Consider the following 27,326-nt stretch of genomic DNA (forward strand, 5'->3'; position numbering starts at 1 on the left):
AGACCACCTGCACTGGGACAGGTTGAATGGGACAAGTGGGGCCAGTACTGACTGAAAAAGGGTGGGGGGTGGGGTCAAGCTGAATCTTGCTAAGAAAAATTTAAACCAAATACAAGGTTACACACTCAACACAGTGTTAACAGCAACGACTTAAAATGGCGGACAGTGTTCTCCTTCCTCCATTTGTAAGTATGAGCTGTTCGTAAGTCGGATGTTTGAAACTCGGGGACTGCCTGTATAGATGATACTTCAGCTGTGCTTAGCCATAAGTGTAGAGAGTAGAGCTGTGGGTTAAGCACAGCTCCTTGAAGTGTACCTGTAGTGACTGGCAGCAAGGAACAATTCATTAATGAAAATGCAATAATATGCTGCTATTAACTTGGCTCTCGTGTTAATTGGTTCAGTATTTTGATAACAGCTCATTCAAGTCACTTAATGATTATGAAATCAGTTTTAAGAATTAAAAAATTAATTCCTATATAACCTTAATAAATGGTAGCCTTTCTATCCACCATTTTCAAAAGGACACTGTTATACTCACCAGGCTGGGCATTTGGAACATCAGCACTGGATTGCTCCGGCCTGGAGTCAATTATTGAGAAGTAGACATCATCTTGTGACCTTACCCCTGCCTCTGAATTTTGGAGACAATCCACACTGTTCAATGACTCAGAACACAGGTCTTGCTGCAATTACACACAGAGTAAATGGAAGGAAAACATAGAACCAATCTTGTTAAAAGGAAGTGGCGAGAAATTAAAATACACTAACTTTAACCAATGTTTGCTGCAATTTTAATCTATCTCATTTTAGGTTAATGGTTCCTCTAATACAGATTTGATGATTGGGAGTTTGAGGTTTGAGAAAGATAGTTATTATGTTCAGCATTTCCTGCAGTGGTAGAAGGAGCAGCAATACTGAGAAAAGAGTAGGCAGTAAATGAGATTGTTAAATCTGGAAAGACTATCTGACCCAGTGATCAAGGGTCATTCCCAGTGACAAACATTATTTTATCTTAAATAGCAGGTTTTCCAATAATTACTTGTAAAGCCATAGAAGGCACGTGATGTATCTTGTGGCAGACAAGTCTATCCTTATCTCAGAAAGAGATAACACCAATTCTAATTATTCAGAAAAGGTCACCGAGACAGCTGCTAACAGTTTCTAGTTATTAATGTTCTATTCAATAAAACTGAGAAAACCTACTTGTGTTCCTTTTTTCCATTTTATCTAATTAGTTTCTGAAAGTCCATTGCATTCAGTTTCTTCACTTGATCCCTATGCAGATGCTGTCAAAGATTTGGGAAAACCTTTAACTGGACTAATGGAACAAACTGGATGTGTGGTAAATTTGGTAAATCAAATGCAAACATAAAATACTGCTTTTCTCCCTTGCAGAAGTCACATTGGAGAGCATCTGGTTGCTCCAAGTAGCATCTCAATATTAATTAATTTTACTTTGGAATGGCTAATTTGACAAAATATAGACTCAATGTGTTCAGGTTAGAGTGCAGGCTTGATACAGTATTACCATAAAAAGCCATTTGCGACACAGGTCATGTGAACTGTTTATCCTTTTGCCCCTCCTAAACCACAAGTGTGCAAATTCCCTCTTCCTCCACCAGCTGAAGTTATTTCTTCCCATCATCATTCCTGCTGAGAACAAATTTGAGTTTCGAGCAAATCCTAGTCTTCTACAACAATATTTTTTCTCCATTCTATGAGAAGAAAATCAATCTCAGGATGACAAAGAGCTACTTCTCTTGCAGCTTTCTACCAAAAGCAAATCTGCACCCTGTACAAATATTCAACCTCTGCTGGCAACTGAACTTCTCTTTCCATCCGGAGAAAGAGTTGGCTCCTAACTGTGCAGTTTCTCACTACTTTGGTCAATATAACGATACTCAACTTATTATTATCCATCTCTTCTGCAGTATTTTCCATCATCTCATTCAACCTTCTATTCCAATGCAAGTACCCTTTTATTATTACTTCTTCATATAATCCTCTCCTCCTGTTTTATCAAACATATCCAATTCTCTAAGATCAAAATCTTTTATCTTCCTTGAATCACAGATATTTTTCTCTAGGTTCTGTTGTTTCATTGTAATCTGATCTGGAACAGGATTGGACCAGCTAGAAAAACGGGTTGGAAAAGTGGTAGATGGAAATTAATGCAAACAAGTGTGAAGCATTGCACTTTGGGAGGGCCAGCCAGGGTAGGTCTTACACAGTGAGTGGTAGGGCACTGAGGAGTGCAGTAGAATAGAGGGATCTGGGAATACAGATCCATAATTCTTTGGAAGTGACATTACAGGTAGATAGGGTCATACAGAAAGCTTCTGGCACACCGGCCTTCAAAAATCAAAGCACTGAGCACAGGAGATGAGACGTTATGTTGAAGTTGTGTTAAGATGTTGGAGAGGCCTGATTTGGAGTATCGTGAACAAGAGAAAACGTGCAGATGCTGGATATCCAAGCAACACACATGCAATGCTAGAGGAATTCAGCAGGCCAGTAAACAGTCGACATTTCAGGCTGAGACCTGTCATCAGGATTGTAGAATAAAAAAGATGAGGAATCGGAATAAGAAAGTGGTGGGAAGGAAGGAAGAAACATAAGGTGGTAGGTGAAGCCAGGTGGAGGGAGGGGTGAAGTAAGGAGCTGGGAAGTTGATTGGTGAAAGAAATACAGGGCTGGAGAAGGGGAAATCTGATAGGAGAGGACAGATAAGAGAGGCCATGGAAGAAAAAGAAGGGAGACAAGCACCAGAGGGAGGTGATGGACTGGTAAGGAGATAAGGTGGTGGGGGGGGGGGGGGAATGGGAATGATGAAGGGGGTATTACCAGAAGTTTGAGAAATTGATGTTCATGCCACTGTTGGGAGGCTACCTAGATGGAATATAAGGGGTTGCTCCTCCAACCTGAGTGTGATCTCATTGCAATAGTAGAGGAAGCCATGTTGGAATGGAAATGGAAAATTGAATTAAAATGGGGGGGGCACTGGGAGATCCCGCTTTTTCTGGTGGACAAAGCATAGGTACTTGGCGAAGCAGTCTCCCAATCTACATCAGGTCTCACTGATATACAGGAGGCCACACCAGGAGCACTGGATACAGTAGATGATCCCAAAAGACTCACAGGTGAAGCTTTGTCTCACCTGGAAGGACTGTTTGGGGCCCTGAATGGTAGTGACAGAGGCGGTGTGGGGGTGTAGGGGTAGCATCGAAAAAGCTGGACAGTGACATCAGTATAGGCTTAGAAAATAGACAGTTCCATGTGGTCAACAAAAAGGCAGGCATAGCTGGTATCCATGCAAGTGCCCATGGTTACACCTTTTGTTTGAAGGATGTGCAAGAAGCTGAAGGAAAATTATTCAGAGTGAGCAGTACGTGGAACAGTCTAAGTTCCAAGTCTATACTGGTTATCACTTGTACAATGTCCTGTGTATGTTACTCAAAATGGCTTCTTTGGTTTGTTAAGAGTGGGAATGCTTCTTTGTCTGATAAGTGTTTCTCTCGCAGTTGTTTAGCTTTAGACTTGCTGATATGGGGATTGTATTCATTTGTTAACCAATGGGGAATGTTATTTTGTCTGGTGAGGTTGGGAGCTTGGGGGTTTTTGCGGTTTTTTCAGGGGAGGCAGGAAGGAGACGCCGGGGAAGGTGGACGTGCGCTGCACTGCTCAATCGACCACTGGGGTGGTCCCAGGTGCGAGGACATGGAGGTCGGAGGAAAGTAACGAGGGGTCGAATGGTTCGATGGTTGAGCTCCAACAATGTGCACTAAACTGACTGAACTTTGATAAGTTGGCACCTTTTACTTTTCTTTCATATATATTGTATTGCATAGTACTCTTTTAATTTTAGTAAAATCTTTAAAGTGTATTTCATAATGGTATTTGGTGTGAGTTTAATACTGTGTGTGTGCGCGTGGCATAAACTTGATTCCCACAGCACCTGCGTGTATGGGGGGTGGGATTGATGTGTGGCTGGATCTCCTTTTCCCCTAGACATATACCAGCCTGTTGGGTAAGCGTTACACACTTCACAACTTTTCCTATGCTACATTGACGAACGCATTGGTGCTGCTTCCTGCACCCATGTGGAGCTTGTTGACTTCATCAACTTTGCCTCCAACTTCCACCCTGCCCTGAAATTTAAGTGGTCCACTTCCTACACCTCCCTCTCCTTTCTTGATCTCACTGTCTCTATCTCTGGAGACAACTTAGCTACCGATGTCTATTATAAACTCATTGACTCTCACATCTACAAGGACTGTACCTCTTCCCACCTTGTTACTTGTGAAAATGCTATCCCCTTCTCTCAATTTCTTTGACTCTGCCATATCTCCTCTCAGGATGAAGCTTTTCATGCTAGAATGAAGGAGATGCCCTCCTTCTTCAAAGAAAGGGTCTTTCCTTCCTCCAACATCAGTGCTGCCCTCAACCACATTTCTTCACACATGTCCCATCCTCCCACCTCCCTACCAAAGATAGAGTTCCTCTTGTCCTCACCTACCACCCCACCAGCCTCCACATCCAGCACATAATTCTCCGTAACTTCTGCCATCTCCAACAGGACCCCATGACCAAGCACATCTTTCCCTCCCTCCAACTTTCTGCTTTCCACAGGGATCGCACCCTACGTGACTCCCTTGTCCATTCGTCTGTCCCCACTCATCTTCCTACTGGCACTTATCCTTGCAAATGGAGTAAGTGCTACACCTGCACCAGAACCTCCTCCCTCACTACCATTCAGGGCCCTAAACAGTCCTTCCAGGTGAGACGAAACTTCACCTGTGAGTCTTTTGGGGTCACCTACTGTACCCAATGCGGTCTCCTGTATAAATTTACAAGGATGTTGCCAGGTCTTGAGGACCTGAGTTATAGGGAAAGGTTAAATAGGTTAGGACTTTATTCCCTAGAATGTATAAGATTGAGGGGAGATCTGATAGAGGTATACAAAATTATGAAGGGTGCAGATAGGGTAAATGCAGCAGACTTTGTCCACTGTGGTTAGGTGAGACTACAACTAGATGTCATGGGTTAAGGGTGAAAGTGAAATGTTTAACAGGAATATGAGGGGGCACTTCTTCACTCGGAGGATGGTGAGAACCTGGAATGACCTGCCTGCCTAAGTGGTGGATTGTCAATTTCAACATTTGAAAGAAATTTGGATAGGTACATGTACATGGAAGGCCATGATCTGGGTACGGGTCAATGGGACTAGGCAGATTAATAGTTCAGTACAGACCAGAAAGGTGTAGGGGCCTGTTTCTGTGCCATAGTGTTCTATGACTATAATCTGCTTAACCTGATTGTGTGGTCTCAGTACACCTATGTAATTTTAGGTTATTTTAAAACACAAATAAATCACTACATAGAGTACATATATAAATAATTTCACCTGCATATTCTTCCTATTTATTGAGATATCTAACTTTTTGGGATATTCTTCTGCTGGGGAGGATCCAGACTTGCTTTCAAATGAAATTGTCGTAGGCTCCATTTTTGATGGCATATTTTTCAAATACTTTGTAACTGGATTAAATCGCCCAAATCCCTAAAAAGAAAAGCAGAAGGAAAATGTATTCAAAAGACAAAGTAATTTGCTGTTACTAGAGCTGCATCAAGACTTCTGTAAAAAAAAAACTTTGTGCGTAATCAATTTGAGAGATAAATTTCTCTTTTTTCATTCATTTTAAAGTCAACACCAATATATTTCATGGTAGCAACACAAGATGCCAGAGGAACTGAACAGATTAGGCAGCATCTCTGGAGAAGAATAAACAGTTGACATTTCAGGCTGAGACCCCCTTGTCCGTCCTGACAAATGGTCTTGGCCAGCAGAGTCAACTATTTATTCCTCTCCATAGATGTTGTCTAACCTGGTAAATTCGTCCAGTGTTTTGTGTGTGTTGTTCTGGATTTTGCAGCATCTGCAGAATTTCTTATGTTTATGCCTTTTATGGTGATCTTCAAAATCCATTTTTTAAAAATTATGTTGAGCAAATACAGTACATGAAACCTAAAATATTGAGTCAGAAGAAACTCCTAAAATCATTAGGCTAAAAAGCAGCACCTGGACAAATTCAAATCAATAGATCTATGGGAATACAAGTGGCATTTAGAACTGTGTGTTTTTAAAAAAAATGCATGATCTTACTAGGTTATTTATTTATAGTTAAGTTATAGACTATACCTCATTCATGTTGTTTGTAAGGCAGGGTTCAGCATGACCAGTTTTCTTAAGAACATCATTAATATAAACATCTTCATCTGTGGAGGTATCACAAAGGAATAGGTGCAGTACGTCATTAATGTAACCATATATCAAGGCCACTAATGGTTGTTTTCCACAAAATTTCAGGAACTGATTTTTAGCAGCTGTGCTCCAATCACCCTATCAAAGGAAAATTAACTTTATGAAAGTATGAATCTGGAGAGGCAACATGTCTAATAATACTAATTTCCAGTGCAAAATATTGAGATTCATTAAAATGAGGTTATATTTGCTCAATTAATGACAATATTGTATTTATTTATTGCTTCCAATGTACTAAATGTCTCTTGCATTTAATTGCGATGGTACCAAATGAAAATTTTAAAGTTCAACATTATGTCACAGTAACTAACATCCAACAAATGATGAAAGGCTTCATCGAAGAAGCATAATCAAAAATCTTCTTCAAGTAAAACAGAAAGGTGAAAAGATGCAGGGAAGGAATGCTAGAGCATGCAACGAGTCAACAGCAAAGGAGGCCCCAATAGTGAAGAATTTAATTAGAGGGATGAAAAACACCCAGATGGCATATTGAACTGGAAATTATTGAAGAGATGAGTAATGCAGGGGATCCAAGATTATGACATGCCAGACTGTGGATGGACTTAAAATTAATCAGAGTGGAAACAACACCTACTAGCATGATGAGTAAATTAATCTTGAACCAAGCTGCAGGTGCAATGTTTTAGACAACAATATCTAAGTAGAAATTAGGCAGCCAGACAGTCAAATATCAAAATAGTCTGAGATTTTAAAAAAAACAAGCATTCATCAGTAGACAAGATAAGACAGAGAAAGTAACAGTGTTACAGAGGGGGAAAAACAGATTTACTGATGGAGGAAATGTGGTCAGAAACCCTGCTCTGTACACATTTTTATTAAAAATTACCATAGCCATATTCATTATGTATCTTAACATACTACAATTTCACCAGCCAGCATCGATTCAACATAAGTGCTTTCTAAGAGGCTACGTATTGGTATTTAACTAACAGAATAACTATTAGGCAAAAATAAATAAAGAAATAACTTTACAATGACATCATGTTACATTTGAGTTACTTTATAGAACAGTATCCCACCTTCTAAATCTTCTTTGCTTGAATAAGAATCAGGTTTATTATCACTGGCATGTGATGTGATCATTGTTAACAACAGGAATGAAAGCTATTACTGAAGTCACAAGTCACTCAATAACCTATTTGAACTTAACAAATGGAGTGCGTATCAATTTAAAAATGAAGACAGAGTTGATACAGCTTCTATTCTTTGCTGTCCTACCTCAACTGGTTGCAGCCATATTAGGGTTGATGGAATTCCTTGGGCTGGAAGCTTTGAATAACAGTGTCTAAGAAAGATATAATGCAACATTACAATTGGGAATAGGAAGGTTCTGTTAAATTTAAAAGTGTACTTATAAAATACAGAGGCATAAGAAAGCCATGAGACTGCAAAAGCATAAGGAAGGAGCTTGCCAAAGTTGACTGAAAGGGGACATTAGCAGGGATGACAATAGAGCAACAATGGCTGGAGTTTCTAGCGATAATCTGGAAGACACAGGATCAGTTCATCCAAAGAAGTAGTATTCTAAAGGGAGGACGTGAGAACTGTGACTATCAAGTAAAGTCAAAGCCATAAGAGCATAAGGGATTGCATAAAATACAGCAAGAAAAATAGTGGAAAGCTAGGGGATTTGGAAGATTTTAAAAAACAACAGAAAGCACAAGTTGAGCTAAAGTATTTTTAAAGCAGAGGTTGATAGGTTCTTGATTAGTAAAGGTGTCAAAGGTTATGGGGACAGCAGGACAATGGGGTTGAGAGGAAAACAAATCAGCCATGATTAAATGGCTGAGCAGACTTGATGAGCTGAATAATTAAATTCTGCTTTTTTATCTCTCTCTCTCTCTCTCTCTCTTTCAGGAATAAGACCATTTTAAACATATATAAAATGGTCTTATTCCCAAACGAAAGACAAGCATATCACTAAGTATTGTATGTGTAAAAATCTAAACCATTAAGTGAATACAAATGGGAGGTGATTCCATTTATATAATATATAAAACTTAATTCACAAAAGAGGTTATATGCCTGAAGTTCAAATAAAAAAGCTGCATACAGTATTACAACATACAATTCACCTATTAAGCCCTAAAGCTTGTTTCATACAGTTGTTTACATTTTTTCCTCACTTTTTAAATGTTATCATTCACTGAAACTATAATGTGCACAACATTAGGTTAAACTTGATTGGACCATTACATCCAATGCATAATTTATTCCTTCAATATCAACAATTCAATGATTGGAATGAGATTTATTTAAATATGCAACGCTCTTCTTAAAAGGTGGAAAGGATTCTACAAGTATTCAAATGAAGACGATCTAAAGTAAATGGAACCAGTCAGATCAAATCAGTAGCTCTGAAGTAACTCATGTAAAAGAGGAATCTTACTTGAGGAATCTCAGTCTGGATCTTTCCACAAGAGAAATATCACCGAAGTCTACATAGTACACTTCCACCTGTTTTTCATCCAGCACCTTATGGATAATAACACGGTACCACCATAGATCATCACCATTCCGCACACAACAGAGTTGTCCTGGCTGAATAAATGAATCTGGCATCACATAGCGTTCAGAGACCTCCTCGTAGGAATAGCATCGTCTGAAAAGTAAACAAAATTTCACCAAATGGAACGACGCTTATTCTGCAGTTTTTCCTGCAGCATATGGTCATACGTTGTTTGTAAGTGATTATTCAGGCCTTGTTACACAAATTTTAAAAAGCTTTAAAGAATTGAATCTATTCTGAAATGGGTAAAATCCAGTTAAGTACTATATCTTGTGGTAACAAAGGAATCAAAATCTGGTTTAGCATATGTCATGAAATTGTTAACTTTACGACAGCAGTTTGTGATAAACAAATAGAGAAAAATCTGAATTACAGTTTGTGTCTATTAAATAGTTAAGTTAAAATATGTATTGCAAAAAAAGTAGTGAGGTAGTGTTCATGGGTTCAATGTCCATTCAGAAATCCAATGGTAGAATGAAGTGCTTAGAAACCTCTGAATTATAAGCAAAGAAACACTTTAAATTTATTTAGCCATCTTTTGCCACAAAGACATGAATTTCATGAAACCTAACTGGCAATCACATTTATTCTCCACTTTTCCTATGAATTATCAGTGTTCAAAATTCCAAGTGATATCATTGAATTATCATCTCATTTCATCCACATTAACCCATTAATCAAATTTCTTTTTCAGAATACTCTGAAACATCCTGGTTTTGGTTTTAAAAAAGGCTATTTTTCAAATCAAACTATCTAAAGTCAAAATAAAACATATTATCAAAGTACGTATTTGTTACCATTTACTAACTTGCAAAGATTTGCAGATAAATAAAAACAACAGAATTTATGAAAAACTACACAAACAATGGCTGACAAACAACCAATATGCAAAAGAAGACAAATTATGCAAATTTTAAAAATACTGTGAATTTGAGTTATAGTAAGTCCTTGTCTGCAAGTTGAGTTGTAGTGAGTGAAGTTATCTACACTGGTTCAGGAGCCTGATGCTTGTAGGGTAATTAACTGTTCCTGAACCTGATAAGGGTTGTGTATTCCTGTAAAGCATATTTTTGCATATGTGAAACAGTTTAATTTTACATTTGAATTCAGAAAGTTAATGATTAACTTTTTCATCAAAATGAAAATCAGTTTTTTATTTTACATTCAAATCTTATTATGAAACAACACTTGTTACATTTAAATGTACCGCTTATTTTTAGAAAGATGTAGAGTCAAAAAATTTAACCTCATCTCAATCATCAGATCTTCAAGCATCACAGAGGTCAATTCTCCATAGAAACGGATAAAAAATTGACTGGGTGAAGTTACACATTCTACAAATACACATGCAAAGGTGTTTTCTTTCAACTCTGGTAGCTTGTAGAGAATTCCATCTTGTACAGCATCAGGTGGAATTTCAGATTCTGATGAACAATAAGACTCTGTGAGCTGTAGAAAGGATAACATATTAAGACAGATGCATTATCTTGTTAATAAAAACATAGCCTGTATTTTTCCTTATAAATATTGGCAGGATTAAATGTCATCTCCATACATTTTTCTATTCTATTTACCTATTCTAATAATAGATTCCTCACATGGTACAGGAATACACATCCCAATTTACCTTTCCATCAAGCAATTAAACATTCCCAAAGTTTTTCAAACAGTAGAACTTTGCATGCTCTATAGCCACTGAGCTCTCTGATTCGGTGTTCAACATTTTACACTACTTATCCAAAGCTACTGATTGTGCCAAAGCTTCCTAGGCAACAAAGATTTGATGTTGAGAAATTACATTCCCCAAGAATTACTGGATCAGGAATTGGAATTACCTAAACTGTCAGATTTACTTAGAGTACAAAGAATAAACTCAATAATTCTACCATATCCCAAAAACAGGACTGAGAAATATATCAGAAGTACAGTTGATAGATAAACACAAGAGATGCTATAGACACCAGAAATCCTGAGTAACACACACAAAATACTGGAGGAACTCAGCAGCATCTAGTGAAAGGAATAAACAGTCAACATTTCTGGCCAAGACCCTCCGTCAGGACTGGAAATGAAGGGGGAAAGGGGTGGTGGGGAGGAGGGAAGGAATACAAGCTAAATGAAGATAGGATTCAGATCTTTAAGCTGTTGGGTCAAAACCCATCAATAACATTCTAATTGGTCTGTATCTAAGTGACCCACCAAACAACTTTTACTTAGTGAAATAAATTTTCATCAAGTTTTATGAATCTGTTATTTGGGTACGTCTAACAAGTTGAAATAGTTTAAGTATGCAGTTCAGCAAGGAAATGTTTTTGGTGCGTAATTTTCTATGCAAAGGCACCCAGAGAATGTTGTTAAGATCCAAAGTAGTTACATGTGTAACTATAACTTCCAAAAATCCTGCTCTTTTGCTATTATCAATTTATCACTTTGTGCAAATGCAACAATACTCCTATTAATTCACAGCTTTTTGCAGAACTCTTTGTCCTGGTTTTGTGTAATTGTTCATACTCACCATTCAGTTCATAGAAATCAGACTTTCTGATACTCCCGTCACCTGCAGCTGGAGCATATCAGTACCTTTAAGAAACATTGAACCATTCTCAACCCATTTGTGCCGAACTTCTGAGAAATTAAGTTAACATTAGCAGAATAAGGATGGTTTTATAGGAAGGATACTGAGTGAAGCACCACGTGTTGAAATAACACTATAAATGTGATAACCAAAGAATACTGAAGGAACTCAGGTCAGGCAACATCAATGGAGAGGAATAAACAATTGACCTTTTGGACTAAGACCCTTCATCAGATTTCGAAAGGGGGGAACATGCCAGAATAAGCAGGTGGGGGAGCGGAAGCAATACAAGCTAAAAAGTGCATGTGTGGGCATGTACATGGTCAGAATAAGAGGGCAGCAGAGTTCATTCTGGCATCTTCCCCCTTTCTTTCCAGTCTTGATGAAGGTTCTTGGCCCAAAATATACTTTATTCCTCAACAGAGCTGCTGCCTGACCTGCTGAGTTCCTCCAGAATTTTGTATGCATCTGCAGAATCTTATGTTTAACCAAAGAATATACAAGTTTCAGTATACATTCTTGATGTCCTCATCCCAGAATGAAATCCATGCTATTCCACGGAGATAGCTAATCTTGGCTGGTATGAAGACGAATGTCAGCCAAGCACGGCCTGAACCATAATCTCAGAACTACAGTTTAACATTCATCAAAAAATTCACATCACTGATATGGTTGACCATTAACTTGGAGTCCCTAACTCTTCTTCTTCTTGTTTTACGGCAGTTGGCACCCAGCTTAATGATACATTACCACCACCTTCTGCTCCGGAGTATGGATCAGATGATAGACTTAAATCCTAAATCCCTTCACCTATTCTGTCTCACACACACATCCTAGTCTACACTTTATCCTTCCTTCTCTGGCCATCCTAGTACCCTATTCCTGCTTATCCTTCATATCCTATATTTTTAAAAAACCCTGTATCCCTTAAGAAAGCTTAAAATACCCTGACCTATGCCCTCTCACCCATGCCCAGTAACCCTTTTAATGTGAATTCCTGCACCCCCAATTCCCTTAGGTTAATTCTCATCATCTCTCTCTGTATCCCATACTCCTCTTCCTGACATTCCTCACACAAACCTGTCTGGTGTTTCTCTATCATTTTCAATGTTTTATTTAGTGCACAGTGCCCCAGCCTTAACCTAGTCCAGAGTTTCCTCTCTTCTGTAACCACTGCTTACCCTAGTATCTGTAACACTCTTTTGTATTTGATATAAATGCCTCCCTTTCCCCTCTGTCCCATCTTTCTTACCATATTTGGATGATTTTTCCCCAGATTACACACTCTGCCTCTGCTTTACTGATACTAATGTGCATTTCTATATTTTCTTTCTTTAATGCCCTCTTGGCCAACACATCTACCCTCTCATTCCCCTTCACCCCTACATGAGCTGGAACCCATATAAATTTTACCTGACCTCCCTGATATGCAACTCTTGAGACTGACTGAAGGACTTCATAAAGTACACCTCTTACAGGAGAATTGCTTCATATCTCAAAACAGCACCCAAGGATTACAGAGAGACCATATCTACAAGTGTGGGGTATTGCATTTTAGAAGGACAAACCAAGGTAGAACATACAAGGTAAATAGTAGGGCAATGAGGAGTGCAGTCAAACAGAGGGATCTGGGAATACAGATACAAAATTCCCTAAAAGTGGCGTCACAAGTAGATAGGGTCATAAAGAGAGCTTTTGGTACACTGGCCTTTATAAATCAAAGTACTGAGTATAAGAGTTGGAATGTTATGATGAGGTTGAATAAGGCATTGGTGAGGCTGAATTTGGAGTACTGCATGCAGTTTTGGTCACCAAATTATAGGAAGGATATTAAATAAGGTTGAAAGAGCGCACAGAAGGTTTACAAGGATGTTGCCAGGACTTGAGAAACTGAGTTACAGAGAAAGGTTGAGTAGGTTAGGACTTTATTCCCCAGAGCGCAGAAGAATGAGGGGAGATTTGATAGATGTACATAAATGGGTATAGATAGAATGAATTCAAGTAGGCTTTTTCCACTGAGGCTAGGGCAGAAAAAAACCCAGAGGACATGGGTTAAGGGTGCAGGGGGAGAAGTTTAAAGGGAACATGGGGGGGGAGGGGCTTCTTTACACAGAGAGTGGTGGGAGTGTGGAATGACCTGCCAGATGAAGTGGAAAATGCAGGCTCACTTTTAACCTGGAGAGGTACATGGAGGGATATGGTCCAGGTGCAGGTCAGTGGGACTAGGCAGAAAAATGGTTCAGCACAGCCAAGAAGGGCCAAGAGGCCTGTTTCTGTGCTGTAATGTTCTCTGGTTCTATGTCCCAATGTCAGAATTGATGCTCCACCATCAGCCATTGTTACAGGCTGAAGAATGATCTCAGCCCCGAAATGTTGACTATTTATTCTTTTCCACTGATGCTGCCTGACCTGCTGAGTCTCTTCAGCATTTTGTGTGTGTTGCTACAAAAAGTCAAGCTCCACACCCTCAACAATCTCTGCCCACCTTCACATTCTCACTTCTTCAAGGGAGTCATGATAAGACCAAAAGATATAGGAGCAGAAGTGGGCCACTCTGCCATTCAATCATGACTGACCCAATTCTTCCAGTCATCCCAACTCCCCTGCCTCCTTCCCATACCCTTTGATGCCCTGGCTAATCAAGACCAAATCAATCATTTGTGATAAGAAGAGTATTGCTGACAATGGAAATGATGTACAAAATATGTCAAAAGGAGTTTAAAGAAAACCTTTGTGGCAGTGAGCTACGAGTTACTTGCACTTCCTGAGCTCACACTTTAGTAAAACTCTCTTCCACCCCTCACCAGATCTCCCACAATCAGTTGTATATCCTTCAACCACTGAGACCACATTGTCACATCCAGACAATGTTGAACACATCGATTACACAGATATAATTAGAGCGGCAAGAAATTTGAACATTATTTTCCAGACCAAAAAAGGAAAAAGGAATTAATTTCAGGTCCTATTTCCATGTTGCAAGAGAGAGGAAATATTAGGTATTGAAGTAGTGACAGAACATGAGAGATTGAGAAATAGCATTAAAATTGGAACGGTTTTAACTTTACCATTTGTAAGCTAATTGTATTTATATCACTGTTCTTTTGAGGCTCCATATTTTCTTCAAAATGCTTCTTCCAACCTCCATGCATCAATGCACTGGTTTTTTTGAACTGTGATTTCTCTAGGTCTAGAAAAAAGTTAAGAATGCCCGTGTATAAGTGAATTTTACAGACGATTAGGAAACACTAATTTTCCATAGCATATTATTACATAAAATAATTCAATCCCACCTAGAGTACTATAAGCATATGATAGTGCATGCTTAACATTAAAAGATCAAGGAAAACTAAATTGATACTTTGAATTCTGGAGAAATTCTACCCATCAGGTCTGTTTATAACAGTGTTTTAAAGTTACTGACATTACTAAAGTTTCAAGGGACATTGGTAAACACTGATGAAGATTTACCAATGTCATTTTTGATTTTAGAATTTAAAAAGAGGTGGGTATATAAATATTAAAACAAAATGAATGACTTTAGGAATTCTAGGGGCATTTGCAGAATTTAGTTCTTCTCAAAGCTAAATACTGAGCAATTAGTCTTTACGTTGAAGAGCACTGGAGTGCCTGATGTCAAAGACTAGCCAGTCTTGATTTATGGAGTCACGTTCCACATAGAAGATGTCATTTAAGGCGGCAACAAGTTCAGTCACACTGTAGAAACCCAATTCCTTTAAGGGAAGGTCCACTCCAAAAATATTCTAAAAGTAAAGAACAATATTTTTTCAGATTGAAATATTCATTACATATGCAACTGTTAAATCTGCTGTCTTTGCCATTTCTTTCCACTCAACAGATTATTCTAGTTCAGCTTTTCATGACTTATTCAGAACTGGAATATTCCCATTAAAATTTGGTTGATGCATACTTGCTGGTGGCACTTTTGGATTAAAAGTCTGACTGTAATTTGACCATTAGTATAAGTTTTTCTCCTGGTTCAATCCTGTCAGATATAAATTAAATTCTACAAAATGAAATGAGGTCAAACTTCTATAAGATGCTGAAGCAAGTCCATTGAGTACCATTTAAAATAAAATTGGAAAACACTTTAATACTAAATTCCAAATTGCATTTGTAATCAATGAGTTAGAATCTATTATAAAAATGTTAGTAATGGAAGTCTTCGACAAAAATAGATCCATACGGCAAAAAGGGCACATTCCAGAAGTGACAGTGCAAAATAGCTATTAAGATTTGTGAGGAAATTCGACACATCTCAGCAGGTATTCTTTAGTCAAGTGTAGAGTATGTCAGTCTTGGACAAATCAGACTTTCAATAAATTAACATTTTAAACAATCTGTTAATATGCTTCACATAAAAAACAGACAAACCAATGATGATTGATCTCTTTGTTTTGTTCTCATATGCTATATGTTCAATATGTTCAAAAAAATTCCCCAAGTTACCTTATATTCCATGGGAAGTCTGGATGCCAGTAATCCATTCGGTCTTTGTGCTACAGTCTAAAATAGCAATAGAAGAGATTCATTAATGACTATGCTCTTAGGTTTTCTATTTTCTCAGCTCAAAAATAAATAAAAATAATAATTTGCAGCTAAGCACGTTATTCAAGATCTCTCCTTAATAAGGATTGCATAGATTTGAACAAAAACCTACCGATTTAAAGGAAAATGGAAAGAAACAATAAAGTACAATGGTACAAGGTAGTGTTTTTTTTACAGAAACTACTGTAAACTTTTAACTGTAATAAATCTTCTGCACCAGAATTTCCTGAATACACTATATACTATAAACAAAAACAGGCAAATAAAATGTATCATTCTACCAATTTTAAATGCTATAATTCAGAACTATTGAATGTAAAATTATGCACAAATAAGCAATAAATCTTACTAATTTTCCACTGAACAATGGTAATTTTTCTTTAGTCAAATCGTAGTCTATGCCATACATCAAAATTGTAAATAAGTTTGGGAAATCTTTGAAGCCTGTACACACATTTAGCTTCCAGTGGTTTAAAGAAGCAAGCAAATCATTCCACTGCTTCTTTCATGAAGTTGCTGCACTCCAGAACTCCATGAAATTCTTTCTTCTCCCCTCTCCCATCAGACAGAAGATACAAAAGCCTGACAGCATATACACAAAGCTCAAGGACAGGTTCTATTCCACTGTTACCAGGTCCTTAATCCTCTTGTACAAAAAGATGTACTATTGGCCTCAAAATCTAGACCAATACACATATTGTAGGAACAGAACTGTCATTCGGTCTATCGAGTCTGCTTCATTTCGTCAAGACTGATTTATTATCCCCACATCCCCATTCTCCTGCCTTCTTTGACAAGAACCTATGAAGAACCTCTGATTTAAAGATACTTAATGACTTGGCATCCACAGCTGCCCATGGTACTGAATTCCACAGATTCACCACCCACTGGCTAAAGAAGTTGTTTCTCATCTGTTTTAAATGGACGTCCATCTATTTTAAGGCTGTACTCTCTGGTCCTAGGCTCCTCCACATCCACACTCTATAAGCTTTTCTATATTTGATAGGTTTCAATGAGATCCCTCCTTATTCTTCTAAACTCCAGTGAGTAGCCCCAGCCCAGAGCCTTCAAAAGCTCCTCAAACAATAACCATTTCCCAGAATCATTCTTGTGAACATCATCTGGACCAGGGGATCACCAACCTTTTTTGCACCACCGACCAGTCAACTGTAAGTCACTTATAAGTGGCTAATACACTCAATTTTGTTTCTAAAAGGGTTTATCTAACGAATTTAATATTAAACATACAACGTATATTTCACATATTTTCCTCACACAAATATAGTGATAAGTCAATTATAAGTCACTTTTAAGTCACTAGCATCATAACATTTTAAGTAACGTTTGGATATTAAACACACAGCACACATTTTCCTCGTATGAACATATAAAACACAACATTGCAACACAACAATATCACTGAATCAGTGGGAACCCTGGGCTTGTTTCCCTGCAACAAGACGGTCCCATCGAGGAGTGATGGGAGACAGCAATACTCAAAGGGGGTTCCTTATGTCCAGTCGTTCAGCAATTTAGTTTTCATTGCAATCATTGCAGAAAACCCTGCATCGCAGAAATATGATTGATGTTGGAAATGGAAGCAACATTTTCAGTGCTTTCATGGCTATCTCAGGATATTCACCCTTGACTTTGATCCAGAATGCTGGCAGACATGTTATGTCAAACATACTTTTCAGCCCACCGTCATTTGCAAGTTCGAAGAGTTGATCTTCTTCCCATGCTGACATGGATAATTCACCGGGGACATTTACAAATGGGTCACAGACCCATTCCTTTGGACGGCTTAAGTAACGCCCGAAGTTTGTCGACAGCGAAGATAGGTGATTGCGCACCGGCTGTGAGAAGGACGGTGCAGCCTCAGTCTCTCCCAAAATCCCAGCTAATGTTGGGAACATGTCAAATATGCCCCTGTCCACTCACCGTCCCCACAGTTCCAGTTTGGCTTTGAAAGCAGACACTGTATCTACCAACTTGAAGACAGTTGTCATTTTCCCCTGAAGTGACAAATTGAGTTCATTAAGCAGGTTGAAGATGTCACACAGATAAGCGAGTTTTGCTATCCACTCCTCATCACTTAAGTGTGCTGCCAGTGGTAACATTTTTCCTGAAAGAAATCTCTGTAGCGGCTCTCTTAACCCAAAAACCCTGGCCAGGGCTCTCCCCCTTGATAGCCACCTGACTTCAGTGTGTAAGAGAAGGCGTTTGTGCTCTGCATCCATTTCCTTGCAAAGCTGCTCAAACAGACGTGAGTTCAGGGCTTTTGCATCGATGTGATTGATAACTTCAACAACGTCACTAAATATGCTGTTAAGATCAGGTGATATTTTTTGGCTAGCCAGCATTTCCCTGTGAATAACACAGTGTGTAGACTGGCATTCAGGAGCAACCTCTTTGACTCGGGTAGTGAAAACAAACAGTTGTTCAGTCATAGCTGCAGCCCCGTCTGCATATTCCAACACAGATTGACCAGTCCAGTTTGCCTGACATGTAGTCATTCAAAGACTTGAATAGTTCTGCCCCAGTTGTGTTAGTTGGCAGCGGCAGTGCACACAACATATCCTCGTGCACGTTGTCTTGAAATATGCATCGCACATAAAACAGCAGCATTGCCTTGTTGTCAACATTGGTAGACTCGTCGATCTGAATAGCATACCATGGTGACTTGTTAAGCTGTTCCAACATCTGTGCTTCAATGTCCTCTGCCATGTCATTGATTCTCCTTGAAACTGTGGTAGCTGAAAGAGAAACCTGTGCCATCTTGTTAGCTTCAGCTTCTCCCAACAGTTCACGGCACACAGGGGACTTGAAGCGTGCAAGTCACCGGTCACATTAAAGCCATATGTTATGTACGAGTCCTCGTAATTTCTGTTGAAGGAAGCTTTCTTTTTCGCAATCTTGGGCTCAGGTGTCTTTGTGTTATCACCGTTAGGCCTTTTATGTCCTCTACCACCTCTTCCAAAGAAACTCTCAAGCGACATTTGTTATTTACTCATCAAGTAGTAGTAGGTTAATGACCGACTGATGAGCTCATGTGGGTAATGACCTCGTGTGCGTTCAAGTTCAACAGTAGGTGTGACAGGGAATGAGGAAAGGTACAGCTGACTCATATTGTTTCATATCGCCAAATTATATCACCTGTGCTAAACAGGTTTAGAGGCAGCGCTCCAGGCCAGTAGCAATGGCACTTCCCGCCGGCCGTCTGAGGCCAACCAATGATCCCTGGCATGAGGGTGTCACTACGTTTAGGCGACTGATGACCTCGCGTGGGTTCAAGTTCAACAGTGGGCATGACAGGGAATGACTCGTATCGTTTCCTCACGGCCCGGTGGTTTGGGACCACTGAATTACACTGTGTAGTGCGGGAGAGCTATGCACATGCGCACTGGGCAGAAAGAACGGAATTAAAACCCCGCAACCCGGAAACAATCTCTCAACAGTATTAGTGTATTTATTTCTCTTTTTTTTCTTTCTTTCTTTTTTTCGGGATCTACTGGGAAAGTCTCAAAGATGTACCAGTCGATCATGATTGATGGGTTGGCGACCACTATTCTACATTCTAAAGAATAGTCCTATTCAATCTTTCTGTCTAACTCAGGTCCTCCAGGCCAGGCAGCATCCTTGTAAATTTTTTCTGAATTCTTTCAATTTTATTTACAACTTTCCTGTAGATATGTGACCAAACCTGTACACAATACTCTAAATTATGCCTCACCAATGTCTTATACAAATTCAAAGCATCCATCTTAAGGCCAATATGATGAAAGCTATCTACACAACCATATCTACCTGTGCTGCCACTTTCAACAAATTATGTACCTGTATTCCCAGATCCTTTTGTTTTATCACACTCCTCAGTGCTACTGTGTAATAACTACGCTGGCTGGTCCTACCAAAGTGTTATTTCCTCAAAGATTTCCAACAGAAACCTTGCTGATTTTGGCCTACTTTATCGTGCACCTCCAAGTACCCCAAAACCTCATCCTTAATAATGGACTCCATCATCTTCCCAACCACTGAAATTTCAGGCTAACCAGCCTTCTTCCTCTCTCCGTTCTTAATGCAACAATTCCTGAATCTAGTGATTTTTGAAAGATCCTTACTAATGCCTCCACAATCTCTTCGGCAATCTCTTTCAAAACACTGAGGTGCAGTCCAATTCGCCCACGTGACTTATCTACCTTCAGACCTTTCAGATTCCCAAAATTTTCTCCTTAACAATAGCAACCACACTCACTTCTGCCCAAGACTCTTAAACTTCTGGCATACTGCTAGTGTCTTCCACGATGAAGGAGGACACAAAATACTAATTAAGTTTATTTGCCATTTCTTTGTCCCCCATGACCACCTCTCCAGCATAGTTTTCCAGTAGTCCAATAAATACTCTCACTTCTCTTTACTGTATATCTGTAAAAAACTTTTAGTATCCTCTTTTATATTAATGGCTAACTTACTTTCATATTTCATCTTTTCTCTCCTTATAGTTTTAGTTGCCTTCTGTTCATTTTCAGAAGCTTTCCAATCTTCCACTAATTTTTGCTGTTATATACCCATTCTTTCCCTTGTCAGCCACAGTTGCCTTATCCTAATTATAGAATACTTCATCTAAGGGATGTATCTATCCTGTACCTTCCAAACTGCCTCCAAAATCTCCAGCCTCTGCTGTCCGCCATCAACCTTGCCAGTGTTCCCTTACAATCAACTGCTCCTCTCTCATTCCCTTTACTCCAGTGTAATACATCTGACTTTATCTTCTCACTCTCAAGCTGATGAATTCTATCATCTTCTAATCAATGCCTCTTATAGGTTCCTTAACCTTAAGCTCCCTAATCAAATCTGGTTCATTATTCAACAGCCAATCCAGAATTGTTTTTCGTCTCGGGGGCTCAATCACAAGCTACTCCAAAAAGCCATCCTGTAGGAATTCTACAAATTCCCTCTCTTGGGATCCAGCACCAACTTGATTTTCCCCCAACTACCTGCATATTGAAGTCCCCCATAACTATTATAACACTGCCCTTATTAGAGGCTTTTTCTATTTCCTGTTGAAATTTGTGATCCACATCCCGGCTACTATTTGGGATCTTGGATTTAACACCCTTCAGGGTCTTTTTACCCTTGTAGTTTTTAAATTTTACCCATGAGGATTCCATATCTTCTGATCCCATGTCACCTCTTTTTAAGGATTTGATTTCATTTTTAAGAACAGAGCCGCCGCAATCCCTCTGCCTATGTGCATTTTGAAACAGTGTAACCTTGAAGTGTTAAGCTCCCAACTATGATCTTCCTTCAACCACAACTCAGTGATACTCACTATGTCATACCTGCCAACCTCTGTGCTGCAAGATCACCTACCTTATACCATATACTGTATGCATTCAAATATAACACATTCAGTCCTATATCCATCACCCTCTTTGATATGAACCCCATGTTACACTTTAACTCATCCCACTGACTGTTATTTTGCCCTATCATCTGCCTGTACTTTCTCACAGTCTCACTACACACTGCATCAATTTGTATACCAACAGTCCATCCTCAGCCTTATCACTGATTCCCACCTCCCTGCCAGATTAGTTTAAACCTTTCCCACACAGTTCTAGCAAATGTGTCCACAAAGATAATGTTCCCCCTTGGACTCAAATGTAACCTGACCTTTTCATACAGATCATATCTTCCCCAGAAGCGATCCCAATGATCCAGAATTCTGAAACCCTCCCCTCTACACCACCTCCACAGCCACTCATTCATCTCTACTATCATCCTATTTGTGCCCTGACTAGCATGTGGTGTCGGTTGGGACTCCACTTGATCTCTGCGAAGATCATCTCCACGGTGCTGAGACTACGAAGACTGCCCTGGCTGCCGTGCTTTGTGCCTGCTAATATGCTGAACTAATAAGCGAAGCGTTGGGCCTTCTCCAGGCTGCCCTGGGTTCCAGATCTGAGGATTCGATTTTGGTTCAGTATGCTGTTGCTCGCTTCAAATATTTGCATGATTTGTATTTTTTTCCTACTCTTATACATTGAGTGCTGGTCTTTTTTAAAATTATTTTTCCTTTTAATTGGGTTCTTTCGGGTTTCTGCTTTGTGGCTACCTATGAGCATGCAAATCTCAAGGTTTATTTATACATTCTTTGACAATAAACGAATCTTGAATCTTAATACAGGGATTACTACCTTGGAGCTCTGCTCTTCAGCCTCTAACTCCCTATACTCACTGCACAGGACCTCTTCCCCCTTTCTACGCATGTTACTGGTGCCAATGTGGACCACAATCTCTGGCTGCTAACCTTCCCTCTTAAGTATCTTCTGCAGCTGCTCTGGACCCTAGTACCTGGGAGGCAACACACCATCTTGGCCCCAAAAGACCACAGAATCTGCTGTCTATCCCTCTATCAAGTCTCCTTTCACTGTCGCACTGCCTGACTTCACCCTTCCCTGCTGAGCCTTAGAGCCAGCCAAAGTGCCACTATGAGAGTGTGAACACTTCAGTAAAAATTTCATCCATGAGATTTTCAGCCTCTTGGAGTACATCCAGCTCCAGCTTCAGTTCCTTGACCTTGTCAGTCAAGAGCTGAAGTTGGGTGCACTCTCTGCAGATGTTTGATATCTTGAAATGCCACATCTCACCAGAGAACAATTCCACTGCCTGAACTACCATCCTCCCTACAGTTGTTATACCTCTAACTTTCGAAATTTAAGTACTAGCCTTTGCCTGTTCTTGCCAAAGCCTGACCGCTCTAACACTGTCGATCACCCAATGGCCACTCTGCTGAAACCTTACTTCGTAAAATCAGCACTTGCTAAGTTACTATTTATCCAAGCAATCTTACACTCTGCAGACAAGTCCCGACAGGCTGCTCTTGCTTTTTAAAACTAGCACATAAAGTCTACAAGGAACTGTCTCCAACTCACTCCATGATCTTGTGCTCCGCAGACAAGTCTCAACAGATGCCACTCGATTTTTAAACCTAGCATGTAATGCTACGTTATGATCTTGCACTTCATCATCACCTGAACTGCACTTTTCCAGTAGCTTCTACACTTTGTTTTGCATTGTTATTTTTCTACACCTTATTCTCACTCAATGCACTGTGTAAAGATTTTACCCCTATAAACAGTGAGACAAGCTTTTCACTATATCTTAGTACATGGGACAATAATAAATCAATTATAGTGATAATACTTTTTCATGCTTTAACTAGTTAATACACTTAAAGATGTCAATTAGCAGCTATTTCTTCTTTAGCACAAAAATTCAGCTTCACTATTCTTTCTTCGTACATCAAATTTCAAGAACAGCTGAAAGGTCCTTTGCTGTAACATAATATTTGCCCAAAGTATTTTTGGACACCAACCATCTAGACCATGCTCTCTTCTTGTTGCTGCCATCAGGAAGGAGGAACATGAGTGTCAGGACTCACAACATCACATTCAAGAACATAAAGACCAACATTGTTATCCATTTTGTTCCAGAAATTAGATTGGTTAAATTTCCTTTGATCTGCCCCAACACAACTATACCATTTTTCAAGTAAGTCGACCAAAACCGTGCACAGTATTTCAGGTATGGCCTCAACAAACCCTGTCCAATTGCACAAAACCTCCCTAGGTTTAAACTCTAGCAACTTTACAATAAAAGACAAGATAAAGCTTACCTTATCACCTGTGGGACTCTCCAATAACTCCTGTGATTCATGTACTTTGACACCTCCTCACATTAAACCATTTGCCAGATTTTTGCTCAATCTATATCCTGTTACAGAAACTCAATGCCATCATCACAGTATTCCCATCTACCCATTTTCATTTCAGCAAAATATGGGGAGAGGGCAGGAACGGGGTACTGATTGTGTATGACCAGCCATGATCACAGTGAATGGCGGTGCTGGCTAGAAGGGCCGAATGGCCTACTCCTGCACCTACTGTCTATTGTCTATAAATCTTACATATTGTTCCCTCCTACAGATCATTAATGGAAATAGTAAACATCTGAGGGCCAAAAACCAGTTCTAAGCTATTCCACTTATATGTCCTTCCAGCTTGAAAAAGACTTAATTTTTCAACCAATTTTTAATCCATATTAACATACTTCTTCTACTACCATGGACTCTTACAACCCTACAAGTAAATATGTTTTAATAAATATGGTAATTTCAATGTTATCTTGTGATTTCCTTGTAATGGATATAAAAAAGGACCCATCAAACGAATCATCTCACTAAAGAACACTGTGCAGAACTTTTAGCACACAATTTGATCAAGAAACAAGGTGGCATCTTGAAGAGAACACTGAGCCAAACCAAAAGTCACTCCAATGAAAATTATATTCAGGAAGATGAATGTAATTTACTGCAGCATCAAGGAGAAAGAACCAGATGATACAAGATTAAAAATCAGAAGTAACTTAGGTCTTGAATAATCACAGCTTTAGCTTTGCAAGAATTGCTCCTGATGGCATGTGGCATGTGGCATGCAAAAGTTTTGGTACCCCTGGTCAAAATTTCTGTTACTGTGAATAGCTAAGCGAGTAAAAGATGACCTGATTTCCAAACGGCATAAAGTTATAGATGACACATTTCTTTAATATTTTAAGATTACTTTTTTATTTCCATCTTTTACAGTTTCAAAATAACCAAAAATGAAAAAGGCCCAAAGCAAATGTTTGGGCCCCCTGCATGATGAGTACTTATTAACACACCCTTTGGCAAGTATCACAGTTTGTAAACACTTTTGCATGCACTGCTCTTTTGAGGTCTATCCACAGATTTTCGATGATGTTTAGGTCGGGGGACTGTGAGGGCCATGGCAAAACCATCAGCTGACGCCTCTTAAGATAGTCCATTGTGGATTTTGAAGTGTGTTTAGGATCATTATCCTGTTGTAGAAGCTATCCTCTTTTCATCTTCAGCCGTTTTTTTTTAAACAGACGGTGTGATGTTTGCTTCCAGAATTTGCTGGTATTTAATTGAATTCATTCTTCCCTGCACCAGGGAAATGTTCCCCATGCCACTGGCTGCAACACAAGCCCAAAAGCATGATCGATCCACCCTTGCTTAACAGCTGAAGAGATGTTATTTTCATGAAATTCTGAACCCTTTTTTCTCCAAACACACTTTTACTCACTGTGACCAAAAAATTATATTTTAACTTTATTAGTCCGCAGGACTTGTTTCCAAAATGCATCAGGCCTGTTTAGATGTTCCTTTGTAAACTTCTGATGCTGAATTTTGTGGTGAGGTTGCAGGAAAGGTTTCTTCTGATGACTCTTTCATGAAGGTCATATTTGTGCAGGTGTTGCTGCACAGTAGAACAGTGCACCATCACTCCAGAGTCTGCTAAATCTTCCTGAAGGTCTTTTGCAGTCAATTGGGAGGGTTTTGATTTGCCTTTCTAGCAATCCTATGAGCAGTTTTCTCGAAATGTTGTCTTGGTCTTCCAGACCTCAACTTGAACTCCACCATTCCTGTTAACTGCCATTTCTTAATTACATTACAAACTGAGGAAACAGCTACCTGAAAACACTTTGCTACCTTCCTATAGCCTTCTCCTGATTTGTGGGCATCATTTATTTTAATTTTCAGAGTGCTAGACAGCTGCTTTAGAGGAGCCCATGGCTGCTGATTGTTGGGACAAGATTTGAGGAGTCAGGGTATTAATAAAGCTTTGAAATTTGCAACACCTGGCCTTTCCTAACAATGACTGTAAACAAGCCATAGCCCTAACAGGCTAATTAAGGTCTGAGACCTTGGTAAAAGTTATCTGAGAGCTCAAATCTCTTGGGGTGTCCAGAATTTTGCATGGTGCTCCTTTAAACTTTTCACTCTCAAATTGCACAAAACAAAAATAATATACCAATCTTGCTTAAAATGTTGAAAAGAATGCTTCATCTTTAACTTTATGACTTTTGGAGATTTGTTCATCTTCTACTCACTTAACTATGCACTGTAACAGAAATTTTGACCGGGGGTGCCCAAACTTTTGCATGCCACTGCACTTAATAAAGCCTTTCTTGTAAAATTATTTTTACAAATTTTTATGACACATTCTTTAGGCAGCTTCTGAAATAAAACTGCAAACTTAAATATTTATTTTTATATTGTCAAGTGAGATTTTAATTTTAGGCTGCATGTCTGATACACTTTATATTGCATGAAGAAATTATATATAATTCCTAAAAGAAAACTTACAGTCAAAATGGAAATGCAGTATTTATGTCATTCGTGCACTTTGCTTCTAAGCAAACAAATTACAAAGATCTTTGTTGGGACACGTGCTGTTTATAATTTGTATACAACACCTTGTATTCAGCCCCCAATCCTTTGTTCACAAAAATGAGTATTACAACCAGGGATTTTGATCAATTTAACTGTTAAAAATTCAAAATCTGAAATGTCAGCAGTTCAAAAATATTCATCCTTCTTTGCTCAGTACTGAGTTAAACTATCTCACGCAGCTACTACAGCCAGTAATTTTTGGACAAGTTTCTAATAATTTTGCACAATGTGATGGAGCAAGTTTTGCCCATTTCTCTTAGCAAAATTGCTCAAGCTCTGCCAGGCTAGTTGGAGAGTGGTGGTGGACAGTAATCTCGAGGTCTTGCCAGGCCACTCAAGGACATCAATTTTCTTCATTTGAAGCCTCTCTATGGTTGCTCTGGAAGTGTGCTTTGGGTCACTGTCCTGCTGAAAGATGAGACTTTCTCCCCAGTTTAAACTTTCTGGCAGAGGCTAGCAGGCTTTTATCCAGGATCTCTCTGTACTTAGCAGTACTCATCTTCCCATCAATCCTGATCATATTTCTAGTCCCTGCAGCTGAAAAGCATCCCCATAACATATTGCTAACTCCACCATATTTTGCAGTAGAGGTAGTGTTACCTGGCTGATGCATAGTTTAGATTAACACCACACATACCACTTAGTTTTGAGGCCAAAAACTTTCACTGTAGTATCATCTGCCCACAAGACAATATCTTTAAGTGACCCTTTGCAAAGTCCTTAGAAGCAAGGATATGCTGTTTTTTTTAATTTAGCCAGGGCTTCATCATTACCACTCTTCCATAAATACACTTTTTGTGCAAGGTCTTAGAGATGGTGGAGCCATGAACTTCACATCCAGTTGCAGCCACTAATTTCTGCAGCTCAGTGACTGTTGGTGTCACAGTAGCATTTCTTACAAGTGCCATTCTTCCCCGGCAACAAAGTTCGGAGGGGTGGCTTGACCCAGGCAGTGTGGCTGTGATTCACTATTTTTTTCTACCTTTTCACAAGGGACTCCACTGAGTTCAGAGCCTTTGAGATGATC

The 27,326-nt window shown here is 39.2% G+C and overlaps 1 protein-coding gene across 3 annotated transcripts in view; it reads right to left on the reverse strand.

The window, feature by feature from the left end:
• The window catches only part of tdrd5 (tudor domain containing 5), a 54,071-nt gene that overhangs the window by 13,275 nt on the left and 13,470 nt on the right, over window positions 1-27,326 (reverse strand). For all 3 annotated transcript variants that reach the window (XM_059979284.1, XM_059979283.1, XM_059979282.1), the window contains 9 exons: window positions 15,901-15,957; window positions 15,041-15,194; window positions 14,499-14,620; window positions 10,102-10,304; window positions 8,736-8,948; window positions 7,565-7,631; window positions 6,203-6,403; window positions 5,408-5,563; window positions 542-686 (listed from right to left, as the gene is read on the reverse strand). In XM_059979284.1, coding sequence (XP_059835267.1) covers window positions 542-686; window positions 5,408-5,563; window positions 6,203-6,403; window positions 7,565-7,631; window positions 8,736-8,948; window positions 10,102-10,304; window positions 14,499-14,620; window positions 15,041-15,194; window positions 15,901-15,957 — 1,318 coding nt within the window. The remainder of the gene's footprint in view (window positions 1-541; window positions 687-5,407; window positions 5,564-6,202; window positions 6,404-7,564; window positions 7,632-8,735; window positions 8,949-10,101; window positions 10,305-14,498; window positions 14,621-15,040; window positions 15,195-15,900; window positions 15,958-27,326) is intronic.

This window comes from Hypanus sabinus, chromosome 9 (assembly GCF_030144855.1).
Source record: "Hypanus sabinus isolate sHypSab1 chromosome 9, sHypSab1.hap1, whole genome shotgun sequence".
NCBI classification, from domain to species: Eukaryota; Metazoa; Chordata; class Chondrichthyes; order Myliobatiformes; family Dasyatidae; genus Hypanus; species Hypanus sabinus.